Source organism: Ischnura elegans, chromosome 8 (genome assembly GCF_921293095.1).
Source record: "Ischnura elegans chromosome 8, ioIscEleg1.1, whole genome shotgun sequence".
NCBI classification, from domain to species: Eukaryota; Metazoa; Arthropoda; class Insecta; order Odonata; family Coenagrionidae; genus Ischnura; species Ischnura elegans.
The window spans coordinates 87806585-87822883 of record NC_060253.1 but is presented as its reverse complement, the minus strand read 5'-3'; the positions used below and the strand labels follow the sequence as shown (position 1 = coordinate 87822883).

The window sequence follows — 16299 nt, the reverse complement described above, 5'->3', positions numbered from 1 at the left end:
GGAAGTTCTCACGAGATAAGAAGATCAATTCGAATTGCTATCAGGGAGAAACCAAATATCCTGAGAAAAAATCATTTCGTCTGTGACTGCAACAATAGAGATTTATAGCACAACTCACAAATTGTAACTTGATATGTATATGTTTTCGGAAAAAAATATCGCATCAACTTCCGAGAAGCTCAGCTGCGAGAATATCGAGTTTTGCCAGAATGCTAAGTCTCCGTCGTATTTTGACATTTATTTCCTCGCGTTAAATGCTCTAATAAAGTCAGAAATACATTGTGTTTGGTCTTATTCTTTTTTAAATTACGCGCATATTTCAATCCAATAAAGGTGTAATATCTATTGGCGAAAGTCATTGTTGGACACCTTTTGGGCTAACAGATGACTCATGCAGCAGTCAACCTATAGAAATAGGGAACTTGGAAGCAGGTAGGCAGAAAAAGGTCAGTGGGGAAGAAAGAGGGAAGGTTGAAACACGATTCTATTACTCTCCTGTAACTTGATATTTTCTTTTGAAGCTTTTGATTTATGGTCTTCGTAATACAAACTCTGCCTTTTGTTTGATTTTGGAAAGGAGGAAAGCGTCGGAGGAGGGGCCGAGGGCTGATGGATGGTCGTAGTTACTATCCCACGGCACTGAGGTTCTACTAGTGGGGGAAACTGGGGATTTTTGGATTTTTTCACCCGATTAATTTCGGTTCCCCACGTCGAACTCTTTTCACTGCTCTAATCCGCGAATTTGATGTACACCCATGTCTCGTATAGCGCAATTTCGATTAGCGCAATTTCTATATAGCGCAAATTCGTTCCTCGGGGAAACATTGCAACGCAGTGTAGCCTAATCAAAAATTTTTAACGCTTTCGTGATAAAACGTGAACTTGCGCTAAGTACACACGTAATTTATATCAATTTACGCATATTAATATTATTTCTTGCCTCAAATCTTCTTTTTTGTTTATATATTAATCGAAATTCATTGCTGTGCAATTGCCAAAAGTATTACTCGTCATTGGGTCCAGATAGCCGGCCTACCGAAGATTTATCTCGTCTCCTTAACAGAATGATAATAAATAATTTAGATCGTTAATTAAGCGTGGGGCTAGTGGAAATGAGTTTTTTTTCAGCAATACGGTTTGAGACGTATTTTTGCCGTCGTAGGTTACCGGGCGATTGACTTCCAGGTAGAGGGTCTACGCTAAAGCCTTCAAGGTCATCGGTATTCACGGGGGAGAAATGGAGCGGTGGCCGAGTTGCGCATGAATAGCATCAACACATAAAAGGGTCCGCTATAGAGTCTCAAACACAATGGCTTCGTTCCCTCCCCGCAGACATAGGCCTTCTGCGTCTCAGGAATACAGTTCAGCAGAAGAAGGTGATTTAGATAGAGCCATACAGAGTAAAAACCAAGAGATAATATGGCAAAAAATAGGAATGCGTGTAGAAAAATCAAGAATTTATCAAGAAAAACCATAAACCTAGAAGAGGACTTGAGAGAGGTCAATTGCTTTGAAAATGGAGAGCGTCAAAGCGATATTGCGTGGAAGTTTAAACTTACGATGCCTTCTTCTGAATAAAGACGAAGCTAAAATATCAGTGACCTCAGCCGCACCAACTTCAACCAAGCGGTCTACACATACGGAAAGTTCATGGTGAATCAGTACAAAAAGACGAGAGTGGTAATCGCTCCGAGACATTTAGTGAAAGCGGTTGGTTCCAGAATTTAAACGGCAAGCAGGTATTTTCAGTGCGGCAATATCAGGTGAATCTGCAAGTGTTGATAGCGCAGCCACCACAACATTTTCTGATGAACTCCAAGCTGTTATTGAAAGTGGCTCCTTTCCCCCTCAACTAGATCTAGTGTTGACTAGACGATATTGTTTTGGGAAAGAATGCATTCTCGTTCATTCATTTTCAGGGAAGGAAAACCTGGGTCAGGTTTCAAGGCATTTAAAGACTGTTTCACGTAGCTGCTAATGACTCGGAGGACTTCAAATTAAAATGATTTATCATTCATAAACTCCGCTAGCTATGAAATGGCATTTAAAGTAGCATTTTCCTGTCATTTCGATGAGCTACAAAAGGGTCTGGGTGACACAACAGTTGTTTTTAGACTAGTTTGAAAAATCGTCAACTGCCGGCAACACATTACGATCCCCTGAGATAGCAGATGTTAGCCCACCCGCACGACAGGATGGAATTTCGAAAGCACGTAAGAATTTTTTTTAACGTGAATAAAAGTCTTTGAATGCGTGAACACTATCTTTAAAGATGTTTTAAACTATAAATATTTATAGACATAATGTTTTCTAAGGCTTTTTATGGGAATATAGATGTTTTAGAGGAAATTCAATACCAAAGACTACCAGGAACGCATCCCTATCTTCCCTATGTTAAAACGCTCTCGTACAACACAAATTCGTATAGCGCAAAGACCCCAAGGAATGCATCCCTTGCGCTATACGAGACATGGGTGTAGTTCGTCAACTTGCCTAAAGTGGCGCTGCATGCACTAAACGACTAGAGTTCTCTACATTTTTCCAAGTCAACTACCAAAGACGAGCCCCCCCAAAAATTCGTTACAGAAGTGAGGAAAAAATGTGTAAGGCTTGTAGATTTTCCCCGGAGTGTCCAGATATCGAGATTCGAGTGATCAGGGTTCTAATGTTGATTATATGACTTCTAAAATGCTTAAAAACTTAAAATTTAATACTTATAAAATTTACCGAGGCAAGGTCCTCGGTTTGAGCCCCCCTAATATTTTTTGTAAGTCGGCACCCTTGTATAGAAGTGTTAAGATTAGGTTTATTGGCTATTATTTTCTCTACCTCCAGTAAAGCGACAATGCGCTATACCGAGTGTTTATTTGAGCACCATGGGGGTCTCGTTTTATCGAGGTTGCACTGTATTTATTTTCAAAACAATCAATGCTTTTAACTTCTAAGTGCTAATGCTCTTTTATATTTCAGTTATAGTCATTATTATTTGAGATAATATTAGTCAGGGTTCCCACTCAACCTTGAAAACTTTAAAACCGTGAATAAGCCTTGAATAACGCATACCATGAAAAATCCTGGAAAAAGCCATGAATTTCATCCTAAAGCCTTAAAAATCTCTCAATCTTGATTTTACTATCGTAGAACTACGATTGACAGATTAAAAGAGAAATGGGTTCTTCGATCATATTTCAAGGTCAGTCACGTTGTAACGTTTCAATTAATTTCACTTCGTTTTCACGTTACTTTCAAACATTTTATTTCACTTTAAATAATACATACTCGGGAGCAAGGGAACACCCGTCCGCCATAACTATCACAATCCGAGTCCTCTCCTTACTTCCTCCCGCGCCGTCAACAATCCCAACAATTACCTCACTCCACCTCTGCTGCTTATTATTGCTTTTATTTCGTCACACCAACAACCAAAACAAACCACTCAAAATTAGGTGTTACAACGTGCAGACATGGCCACGGGTTTATCTGGACACGTATATTGGAAGTGCAATTATTGGTCCGTGTGTCATGATGACACATTGACCTTAAGCCAGTACCAAAGCCGGGAAACTGGTAATCGAAGTGTTCATTAACTCATGCGAAAATTCAGACACTTCTCAACTTCCCTGGCACCCTGGTCCCTCTATTTTCCCCACTCACATCCTTTGGCTGGAGCTGAATTTTGCAAATGATATTTGACATCAGGAGAGGTAGCACTTTCATTGCTACGATTGCATTCACGGTGTCTGTCGCGTTTGTTAAATTTGTAGTTAAAATGCGCCCGATGATTGTTACGTGATTAACCCATTAGTGCCCAAATGATTTTTTTTACAAAAATTTCAATTTTTTAACCTGAATTACTTTATATGAACTCATTGATACTAAAAAAATGATTTTTTAAATTTTTTGCATTTTTCAATGTAGAAATATTTACATGCAACTCAAGTTGCTCGTGGGCACTTGAGTGAACTAAATTCAGGATCTTCATTAGTATTGTAATGAGAAAGATACTTTTTTTTAAATGTTACATGTTAGTCATTTTATTCTTTTATATCACTAATTCGGATGCATCATAGATACAATGAGCATAAAATATTAGAGTTACATTTTTTTAAACAGTTTTTACCGGGTGTTTCCACCATGTACAAAATATTTCGTCATTTCTCATGAAATGCAAGAAAACATTCTGGGTGTAAAGAAATATTACATTTTTTGCAAATGTAAACTGTTCTTTTTTTACACTGAGCACATACTTTATACTTCGATGACCCTTTAGTTATCAAATGGTCTAAGTGATCAGTCCTGATTTCCTCAGCCCCCGTATGTGATTGTCTAAAACCACGTCCAGCAGATGGAGATCCAAAATGCCTCATCATGTACAGAGCGCATTCTCGTCGAAACTGTAAATGGTCCATTGTACTCCCCACATGTTGGTGTAACAACCAGCCCTGAACACATGACACGTCTACTGCCCAGGCGAAAAATGGCCACCACCACTTTTTTGTCCTGATGTTCACCCTATACATGGCCAATAGTTGGTCACATAAATCTACTCCTCCCATGAATTTGTTGTACTCTGCAATGGCAAGAGGAATAGGAACAGTAACATTTTTTTTCTCTTTCCTTGAGTAACGGTTTACAACCTTATTTCCTCCCTGGATACAATTTGTCATCATTGTTACCACTGCATTATCGTTCCAGCGAGTAACAAGTATGTCACCATTGGTTCTTTCCTCCATCGTTCCTCTAGCTTCTTTTTTGAATTTATTTTTTTCTGTTAACTCATTTTCTGCATACTTCACTCGATTTTCACGTAGTGTGCCAGTCCCTCCAATTTGCATATCCTTTAAAGTGTACAGTAACTTTTCAGATGTGAAAAGGTTATCGAAGAACAACCTTGAACCTTTTTCTAGTTGACTCTTTTCCAATAAGCCCACAACTACATCACCTCCTTGACCAAGATCAGACTTCGGGATTCGAGTACACAATCCTCCATAGGGCTCTGCGTGAATTATATGGCCATTTGATTCTGCCAGACACCATAGTTTGAACCCAAACCTAATTGGTTTTCCTTTTATAAACTGCTTTGCGCCATGTTTTCCATAATATGGAATTATAGTTTCATCAACACAGCAGTTCATCCTGGGAGGTAATAGCTTAAAATTTCTGTTTAAAAATTGAAATATTGGCCGTATTTTATATAATCTATCAGAAGTATCAAGGTTTGTGTTGTCTGCTAAGTGTAAGTAGCGGAGAATATCATCAAATCTATTCCTTCTCATTGTTTCTCTGACAATAGTGACATTGCAGTCATCATCTGTGTTCCAAAAGAGGCGTTTTCTGGGTAAAAAGTGGTATCCAGAGAATAGCAATATGCCAAGAAATGCATATATCTCTTCACTAGCTACGCTGAATCCATGATTCCCTCTCAAGTTCGCATACATATTTGTTTGTTCTACTATGTGCAACACGAAATCCTCAGAAAAGAAAACCCTAAAGGAATCGAAGGGTGACTGATTGATCGAGAATCTACTCGGAGTTAGAGGGGGGATAAACTCAGGTAATTTAAAATTTAACTCAGTTAAATCGCGCGACCATTTTTTTGTTGAATCTTTTAACTTGCGTTTTTTGGCCATCCTTTTGCACCCTTTGTATGTCGACGGTTGCTCTGACTGCGATTCTTCAGGCAGAGTTTCCCTCGAATGAAGCTGTCCTTCTGCATCCAAAACACGTCGTGGTAGATGCGTTGGATCTCCAGTCACTTCCGCATCTGATTCATCGGAATCTTCATCCGTAATAGCCTCAGCACCTTCCTCCGGTCCAGTTATAATTATTGTCTGCGGCCTGTGTTCGTCACCCTCTTCCTCAAGTATATTTATTATTTCATTTACGGTCAGACGCTGTCGAGACCTGAAAATACATCATTTAAGTTTATATTTACACGGGAAATCGTAAATTCATATGATATAAATAACTTGTTAAATGAACTTACATTTTAAAAGAATGTCTCAATAGACGAACAGTCTCAGCAAGAACAGCCCTCACTGCAAATCACTCGGCACCTACAAATGCTAATAGCAAAAAAGCTAGTTCATAAATGTTATAGACGTTTAAAGCATGGAAATGATCAATATTATGTAAGGTAATGTGGGGAGTATGCGACCCCTAAATAGCATACATCAATTTTAACTAGCTTAGGAAAATTTTCTAGGCTTGCTAAAACATGAGATTCAATGTATAATATGTAGGTGAATCACTGAAAAAATTCTCTCTCTATACGGCGGGGAAAGTGCGCCCCCCCATCTAAACTAAATATAATACCCGAGTTCCAAAATTTAGAGTAAAGCAAGGAAAACCATTCCATAAAGAAGAGGAAACAAGATACAGTTCTTACCTTACACCTCCGATGCGTTTATTCTTAGAGAACTGCGGTGTCGCCTCTCATCAAAACCAACTAAGACTACGAGATGAATGGACGGGTATATTTTCTAAGCATGTGAAACGAGAACTAAAGGGATAATTATTACAAAGTTGTTGGCTCTGGTTCCATTACAATGTATGGAATATGTTGCACTACCGCCACCTGCTTTGAGAACAGAAATACGATCTTCCTCAAGGGAGGTCGCACTTATCCCGCAGTCGCACTTACTCCACCTCACCTTAACATTTAGTAAGTAATACATAAGAAAAACCTTTTTACACCTTGTTGAATGCATGGGAAGAACTGAAACTGGTATTCAATTTTTCAAGGCAAAGGAGACAAATTCTAAGGGAAAGGCAAAAATTAGTACTACTATGTGCCCACGAGCAACTTCAGTTGCATCAAAAGTTTGACCATCAATAAAAAAATTATTTTCTAGCCAAATCACGAAATATTTTACTCAAAGAGAATTACATATTTACTTACCATTTTGGAGTATTCAAATCCAATATGCATTCCGCTGGACAGATGGTATATATTCCCGAGCAGCACAGAGTCAGAAGCACAATTGGCGGCGACGGACCCTAAAAGGGTCGGCGCAGCAAAGCACCGTTATCTCTTTGCTTGGACGCTTTTAAAAAATAACCTAGTTAGAAGAAGGAATAACCCTTAAATAGGGTATTCTCCTGCATATTTGTGAGCTTCCAGGAGGGAAGGAGAATTTTTTTTCCTTGATGCAACTTAAGTTGCTCGTGGGCTTTAATGGGTTAATATTTCTGCCTAAAATGGTTTATCTACAAAGGGTGAATTTGAAGACATTTGGACCGTAAAAACCTGGAAAAAAGTGACTTTTATAATTTAGATTGAGTAGGAACCCTGTTAGTTAAACTCTTAGCTTGATATTTATGTAGAATAATGGATAATTTTTTTGCAGCATGACTGTCAAGAATTCTTGGCACTTCTGTTGGATACCCTTCATGAAGAGCTAAATACTGCCACTGCTAAAAAGATGCCAGCATTCTCCAGCAACTTCCCCATGTCCCCCACCCCTATGCTTTCATCTGTACCATCTGGTTTATGTGCTATCCCATCTCTGTCGCTTCCATCCAATAATTTATCCAATGGATCAGCTACGAGGGAGAATAAGGCTGCAGGCTGGCCAAAACCTTTCTTTTGGAGGGTAAGTTAGCTTCTTTATTGTTTTCACATGTCATTTTTTTATGAACCATCAAATTTGACAATTTAGTCCTTTAAATTCCAAGACAGAGGCCCTTACACATATTTGGACCTTAACCTCCAGCCTCACCTCCTTGCATATCATTGCCAACTCTATTTTTAAATTGCATTGCATAGTCATTCTGGTGGCCACTTAAGAATTCTACAGCAATGGAGTTTGACTCCATCGCTGAAGGTTGGCCCCGGATGTCTTCTCAAGAGGAGGTGACATTGGAGGAGACCAATATTAAATAAATAAGATGGAAAACTCACTTCCCAAGTGTATCACCTAGAATAGTATTTCACAAATATATAAGTTTTCACAGCATCCTATGCTTTAATCATCATTCCTTTTGAGTTAACACATAAGTGGTTTCCTGTACCAGTTATTTATATTAAAATAATCATTTTCTCTTGTCTTGCGTGCCTTCTTTTGTGCTCTAAAACTTAATTTTCCTTCTCGTACAGTTGCAGTGTTTATTGTTGTGTTGATGACTATTGAAGCATTCTAATTACATGGTGAAGTACTGAAGGTGTAAACGTCTGCACCTATGTTGTGATATTGTCGTTTTATGTTATTATAAACACTTCATTAGTAACTTACACTGACAGTGTGAGCATGTGGAGCTGTTAAAGCCATAATGTACCTATACCGCATAATACTCTTTATTACCTGAACTTACTTACCATCAGATTGTTCATATTCTTTGTTGAAGGAGAAGCAATCTGACCCATGTTCATGGAGATAAATTTGTATCTACATATATAGATGTAATTATTTGGCCCTGTCATAGGTAGAGTAGATGATTTACTTGGAAGCGTCTATGCTTATGGAAGCTTATCTTGGAAGCGTAATGATTGAATTTGCAACCAATCTTCATCAATCTTCATTCAGTATGAATAATCACTTCATAACTAAGCACAGTTAGTATAAGGAATTATGCAATAAAAGTAGAATAATGTACTGGTTAAATTGCTCCAAATATTTAGCCTATCAGAAAAAATATCTATGTAGGAACACGATTCCTGCAATGCTCAACGCATGTTTATTAACGCTCAAAAGTCTTCCAAAGCCATGGTCATACCTACAATCTTTGTGAGCTCCATGTGGTTTCCATGTCTCAAAAGTAACAGCCAATGGATTTACCTTTAGTGGAGGGGGCATGGTACTTACTAGGCTGTATATCTTGTGTAAAAATCAATTTGAACATTTGGAACTTTGAGAAAGAGGGTTTTCACATTTCTTGATTTTAAGCAATTTGAAATTGAATCTAATGCTGTGTAATCCCTCCTATTGTTGCACGAAATTCACGAAGGTACCTTTTTTCAGGACAACAAATCTTCAGGTATCTCAGAAGAAATGGATACATCGACTAATGAAGAACATAGTAACACAAAGGAAGGCAGTGAGGAGGATGCTCAGAAGTTGGATGGTGAACAAAATCAAGAACAGCGTGAAGGAACTGACGGCAATAAATTGTTTGAAACGGTAATTATAAAGTGATATTTTACACGACTGACACTCAAACAAGCTTGGATTATTTAGGGAAGAAATCATTGTTGATTTTTTCAATTTTATTCACTAATTAAGTTTTTTTTTTTTGTGTGAGTCATGATTCATTATTTTTAAGCGAGACCATTTTAGTATTTGAAGGTTGATGTGCTCCCTGTATTTAGGATTATCATTCGGAAACGGTACTATATGATTTTCTTAAATTTGGAAGTACATACTCACAAATCAAGTGAATATGTATTACAGTTCGTATGATGTAAAAGAGAATTTACTTGAGTTGAGAATGATATTGACTTGAGAATGGGTCCTCTGACAGATGAAGTAAATTCCTGTTCTGTTTACAAAATACTTGATGCAGATTTTTAGACAAAATCACCCACTGTGCCGAAGTGTTATTTTCATTATTATATTAAGATATTACGATCGCTTTATTACTTGGAATGTTTCCATATGAGTTTGTGTTTGCATTCAGCTACGTGCACGGTGTTGGTCACCTAAGTAGCAGTGACCAATGGTGTGCTATTAGAGGCCAAAAAAGTGAATCATTCTTCGGTCATTATGACGGAAATGGCTGTGAACATATTAAGCATGCATAATACATATGCTTTATTAAATACATAAAAATAACCCTACATGCTCTTAAATGATAAGTTTACCAGATTTCCTGAAAAAATTGCATTTGCAAACTTCTTTATGGTAAAACAAAGGTAACGAAGATGAGAATTTTTTGCATCTGCGATGGCATAAAAGATCAGGTCATTACTGAAAATAACTCGAGTTAGGTAATATTTCAGTAGATTGAGGTTCTTATTTTTAGTGCTAAAAGTGAAAATCTTTTCTCTTCATGAATATATATAAGCATAGTTATCTTTATGGATTTTTTCCTGGAATTTATTAGACAAAACAAACACATCATCTTCATCATCAATTTGTTGTGAAATTAAAAAAAAAACTTGTCATGAATAAAATGGTTGTTGATCGCAAGTTTCGCCTATTTTCCGAATCCATCCTTTCTTTTGTTGGAAACTTGCAAACTTGAAGCTCCCGTAGGCAGGATGGATGGATATGAGTTTCTGCCACTAAGAGACACTGTTCGGAGAAGGCTCCTAGTGAATGGCATGGGTAAGAGGCGTAGGCTTTGGGGCTTCCAGGGTGGGATAGAGAGTTTAGAACGTGGTAGGAGAAAGAGGAGTGTGGTGAGAGGCCTTCGTCCTCGACAATGGTTATGCAGTGGTGCCAGGATTTTTATGTCACACTCATCCACCTCCATGGAGGGATAAGATTTTGTGTGCACTTATCCATTATTGGTAATGGCACACCAGCTTCTTGTGGGAAAGGACTTCTGCTATAGAGAAGTTCTGAATTATGGCCTTATCCATTGGCTGTGACTACTTTATGGTCATGTTTGGGGGTAGAAATAGCACTTATACAGGGCCCGTTCAATAAGTATCGGGACTGGTTCGCTGTAGGCTCAACAATGCAGTCAATGTAGAGGGGTCCCCGACCACTCAAGTGCACTTTAGTTCAGTCGCCTAAGGGCAAGTGTTGAGACAGCAGGTTGATTGTTGTGACGTGTGATTGTTTGTGGTGTTGTCGCACCAGCATGGAGCACACTGTCGAGCAACACTAGTTTGCGTTTAATTCCTTTAATATTAAGTTCCTTTAATAAAAATTTTGTTCCAGGCTAAAAAAGTTTTCCTTGACTACATAAAGAGTGTGCTGATTGATGATATTTTCTTGAAAACAGCTCCCTGTCACACCAACATTCATCAGAAATGAGACATGTGTTAGTGGAGCTCTGGAGGAACCAGCAACCTCATGGAATCACTGCAGTCCTTGTCTCACACCCTCATCTCGCAGAATTGAAAAAAATGAGGTTCAGGCTCAACAGATGTCCATTGAAGCAAAGACACATGGCGAAGAAATTGGCCAACTCAGAAGAACCTTGCCTTTTCCTGGAGCTCTTCCAATTCCATCCAGGTTGAGTATCAGTTTGTCAACATACATTTGAGTACCAGATATTCAGGAATTATTTGTGAATTTGTATAACCAGCAAATTTCATTCAATTATTGCTGAGGTTTTGCTCAAAAAAGCTACTAGCCAGAAGTCAAAAAATTGTGTATAGGAGATGTTTGGAAATATGGGTTTCATGATTCAATCAAAATCTTAGTAAACTGGTAGTTCATCAGGAGATTCCCAATAATTAGAGATCTGTGAAAATTTGTGAGATACGATTTCATGAAATACAGCAAAATTGGTAAATAAAAACCAAATTTTGCCTTTTTTGCAAATTTTAAGTGAATTAGTAAAAAAAAGCACATTTAATGAGTCATAATCTATGAAAGCCTAAGCCTTGTTTAATGCTGCTGTCGTTCATTCTCTCTACCTAATTACGTTTCCAAAGTCAATTGGCTTGTTTTGTCTAGCACATATTGCATTCACATAATATCGTGCACTGTAGTGATGTCTCTGCCAGAATCTGCTGTTGAATTAATCACAGCCTCTCTCTTCGGTTCGCATTTATCAATCTTGAAATTCTCGGAAATATCTAGAAAGATGTGCTTTCTCTCCTGAAGAATTAGATAATCTGAATCAATAAAGTGCTGAAAGAAATTTAACGTGGCTGCAAAAAGCGGAAATATAAGCTCACGCACTGTTGTGCCATCAACGGCGCAATTTGTCTCGTTTGAAGATATCCTTAGAAACCCATGGTTATTTGAAAGCATGAAGAACTAGCAGTTGGAGTAAGGGAAGAAAGGAGCAGAATAATAATAATATATATTTATTGGGCAAGATTGGGACTAGAAATTCCCATCTTCCATCTAACCCCTAACCAGAAAGGATAGGAGGAGAGGGGGTGCTAATTATTTATGGATGGATCTTTGGATAATCAGCTCTCCACTGAGCTTCATTGCAAAAAATATCATTTTGACACACCCTGGTTCAAGTTTCTTTGTATGCGATTGGGTTCAGCAGTGTTATCATACTTTTAATCTGAGAATGATTTTTCTGCTGACTTAACTGATGAAGAAATTTTGTTAATGTAACAAAAGCAAGGCTTTGAAGTCACAGCTCGTGTCATATTGATACCAAATTCATCTTGCTGTAGATGGGATAAAAAAGTCATTTTGGATGTTATTCTATTTCCCTTAAGGTTTCTTGCATTTTTCTCATCTTTTAGTGAGAGAGTATTGAAGAATCACTGCAGCAATAATTAATGCTCAAATGGGGATTAGAAACCTGGCCCTAATAAAGCAAAGCCTTGTTATAGCAATCTAAATTTTCAGTCCCTTCTACTTCTTTATAAATGACCTCATTGTTTAACCCTTTGAGTGCCATGGGTTTTTTGATGGGTACTCCCAGAAGTGCCATGGGTATTTTGCTAATTTTGTAGACCTTTATTAAAAACTTAATAATTTGCTTATTTATTGCTGTTTTTGCACAATTCTTTTTGTATTTGGTAGTGAATTCATTCATCTAAATCAAAATTTAAAAAAATTGGCAGTTTTCTTTCGTAAAGCTCAATTGTTGTAGTTAAATTTTAAATTTTACGAGATTGAATTATTTAATTTTTCACTTTTGACCAAAAAATGGGCAAACAAAATCCTTTTAATATGAACCAAACAAAAATAAATATGAAATACCATTGTTTTTCTATAAAATAGTCACAATTTCGCAAAGAAAATTGCTCAAATTTTCAGTAAATATCTTTTTTATTTTTCCAATGATAGTTGCATAAAATTCAGGGGTAATTGAATCGTATTTCTTGAAAACATCTTTCCAAACCAAGGGATTGAGCGAGAATTAGTGGACCAGTCCGAAAAATATGGATGTTCTTCTAGTGATTTGATTTCCATGAACACCGTAATAAAAGACCTCATTTCCTCCACTCTGACTGGACACCATTTCTGCATTCTCGAATTCGGTGAGAGTCTATTATGTGAAGCCTAAAACTGTTTAGACCTAAAAGAGTACCTGTTGGTCTCCTTTACAACCATGTTCCAGAATGTGATGGCAAAGAAGAGGTTGAATTACACAATTGGAGGAGAGTTTGGTGGCGGTAGACGTTTGGGCCCAGGTTTTTCAAAATTCAAAATTTGGAATCTGGGGTATATCACAATTGCCCTGAACTTCTACAAATTCTGGAGTGTGTTCACAGCTTCCACTTCCACTGTAAAGTTCATCAGAACTATTACTATCATCACTAAAGTCAATTATTACCGGTGTCTTCTTAGCAAAGAGTATCACACTTTCATCTGAGTCTGATAACGTTCCCCTTCACTCTTGTTTCGACGAGAATAGGCGCTGTCCCCACTTCGCACAGAACCGTTGTCATGATCACTTCGCTAATTTATGAATTCAACTAATCTGTCATCGTCAACACCAGACGCTAACTCAGTTCTCGACGTTGACGCTATTTACTAAACCATAAGGCTACTTCAATTTCGAAGAGGTAAAATGCGACTACAATCCCGCTCGTCGCAGGATGAAACTGGCCAAGCCAACAAAACTGTGAGCTTTACATATATGGGGTAATTTCATTGAGTAAATGACAGCAAAAGACGGCAAACAACGAATTCTTTTGAGCTTTACATATGTGGGGTAATTTCATTGAGTAAATGACACCAAAAGACGGCACACAACGAATTCTTTTCAGCTTTATATATGTGGGGTAATTTCATTGAGTAAATGACACCAAAAGACGGCACACAACGAATTCTTTTATGTTCACCGTCATCATATTTCAATTACTACTGCCTTTGATACCATGAAAACAACCCGGTGCACCGGGTCGACAATGTGACTCCGATTTCCAACCTCCGCGGTGCCCCAGTTGACCGGTACACAAGCTGTGATTGATTGCACGGTATCAATTACATACTTAGTACCTTACCTTCTCTCTTTCGGTGCTAAATATAAAAAAACGTGATTGAAATGGCACATTCAGCAACAAATTATATCTTTCGAAGTAATAGAGCATAGATACAAACCTCGTGCCTTCCAGTAACGATCATATATCGCTCGCGCTCTGAAAAAAATAAGACGCGCTTCGCAGTGGATAAAATGTTTCAAATAAGTTTAAAGGAAATAGGAACTAGCCAAAAATAACACCACTGATAGATATACAAAGTACAAGGTATATTAGATGAAAGCCAGTTGATTTTAGGCGACAAACAATGCGGCTTATGAAGTGTAATACCAGGAAGCTGTTTCGTAAGAAGCAAAAATGGCGCTCAGAAATTTCCATCTGTCATATGGTCACAAAAATTTACAAATATGTTGATAATTGCAATTAAAAATTCAAATTATATTGCAACATGGTAAAAAATAAACTGTTCTGGCGTTATGTACTATAAAAAATACCAATTGAATGAAAAAACATTGTTTTAACAGGGTTCATAGTCAACAACGATATATCGTCGTTGGCACTTCTGGAACATTCTGCAATCGACGATATATCGTTGCGTGGCACTCAAAGGGTTAAGGAAATCCCTTATGAGATTACTGATCATTTACTTTGGTTTTCTTTTCCTTTTCAGGGGAAATGTTGGCATTGAAGACATAATGAAAGAAGCCAAGACATCCAATGTGAATGTTCTGGCCTCTGATTCGTCAAATAATGGTGGCATGAAGTTTGACTCAGACAAATTCATACGCAGGGCGAGAAGGGGAGTAGTTGAGTGCCGTGGTATGGTTCAGGGAATTGGCATCAGCAGTACAGAAGGAGATCTCTCACATAACGATGGTTTATCCATGCTCCAAGATCAACTCGATGGGGAGGACAGTTTACCAGTGGAAGGTGAAGTCTTGTCTGGGAAGACGAAGAGGGTTAAAGACACAAACATAGTGTTGCGGGGTGTCGGTGGAATGTCTCCATTGTCTGAATCGATGCAAGATGGGGAGACAGACTTGATTGTGGCATCATCAAAAAATCCAAGTGAGCACTTCAACAATGTGAAGCGAATGCGACTTGCTGGAGCCAAAACCCAGAGCTACGCTAAAGCAAATGGTATTCTAGGTAAAAGTATTGGTCTCATTGGATGTGAAACGGCTGTGTTAGGGAAAAATGCTGAAGTTATGCAAGGCATGGGAGATGAAATGGATGGTTTTGATGGTGATGGTAGTATTTATTCGTTAGCAAACAAGGTCACATCACCAAAATTTGGTGTTGCCCTGAGCAAGAGAGAGAAAACACCTTCACCCACAGAGTGCGTGGTGGACAAGATTGGGAGCCTGAATGGACTCAATGGTAGCTTTGGCAAAACTACTCGCATTACTGGTGGTGGAGTAGTTGGGGGAAGTGATGGACTCAGCAGCCTTGCTGAAGATGATTTCAGCAGCACCAGCGACAGTCTCGAGGCTGAAGAAGAGGAAGCAGACCGCCATTGGCAAAAGCATCTTGCGGCCAACCGCTCAACGATTGTTGATACATTTCAAGGGCAATTCAAAAGCACCGTAAGTTCATTCTACTTTTTTCTTAACCTTTTTTGCAATATTGTTGCATAATATTAAACCTAACATTTTGAATAAGGTTTAATTTGAAGAGTGGTTTGCTTCCCTCTTTGTAGAAGCATTTAGTGGTTGGATAATGAGAACCGGTGTTAAATTTATGTGGTATGTAGTTTTGGCTTTTGGACCTGGAGACCTGAGTTCAAGTCTTTGGTGAGCAGCTTCACAGAGCATATTGAAATACATTATGCATGTCTTTCCAAGTTAAATTACTTTTATTAGTATTCATAATTACATCACCAATCATAGATCAAAGTAAGGGAAAATGATGAACAATAATTGTGAAACAAAAGGGAATATTGAGTTTAAAGTGATTATAATAACACATTTTTCAGTGTGAAATTGTTCTTATGTACCCAAGCTATGAAGAATTTTATTTTCAAAATTACGTTGTAAATTTCCTACCTTACGTGTTTCCTGTTTTTGTTTAACTCTTTTTTCTTCTTTTGTTAATGGATTTTTGTTAAATCATTTTTTCAATGGACTTTGATGTAAACAAATTTGTTGTTATGGCTCTCTGTCATTCTAGTTCCTTTAAAGGATCACAGCTATGCCATCAGATTTTGGTGGAAATTTTTTGAACGAGTCGCCATATTTGATTTTAAATCCTGAAATGCAAACGAAATATGGTTAAAATCGTATTAA

The 16299-nt window shown here is 37.8% G+C and overlaps 1 protein-coding gene across 1 annotated transcript in view; it reads left to right on the top strand.

The window, feature by feature from the left end:
* The window catches only part of LOC124163729, a 44958-nt gene that overhangs the window by 8132 nt on the left and 20527 nt on the right, over window positions 1–16299 (top strand). Inside the window, exons 4-7 of the mRNA XM_046540801.1 lie at window positions 7350–7595; window positions 8961–9119; window positions 10891–11123; window positions 14685–15600. Coding sequence (XP_046396757.1) covers window positions 7350–7595; window positions 8961–9119; window positions 10891–11123; window positions 14685–15600 — 1554 coding nt within the window. The remainder of the gene's footprint in view (window positions 1–7349; window positions 7596–8960; window positions 9120–10890; window positions 11124–14684; window positions 15601–16299) is intronic.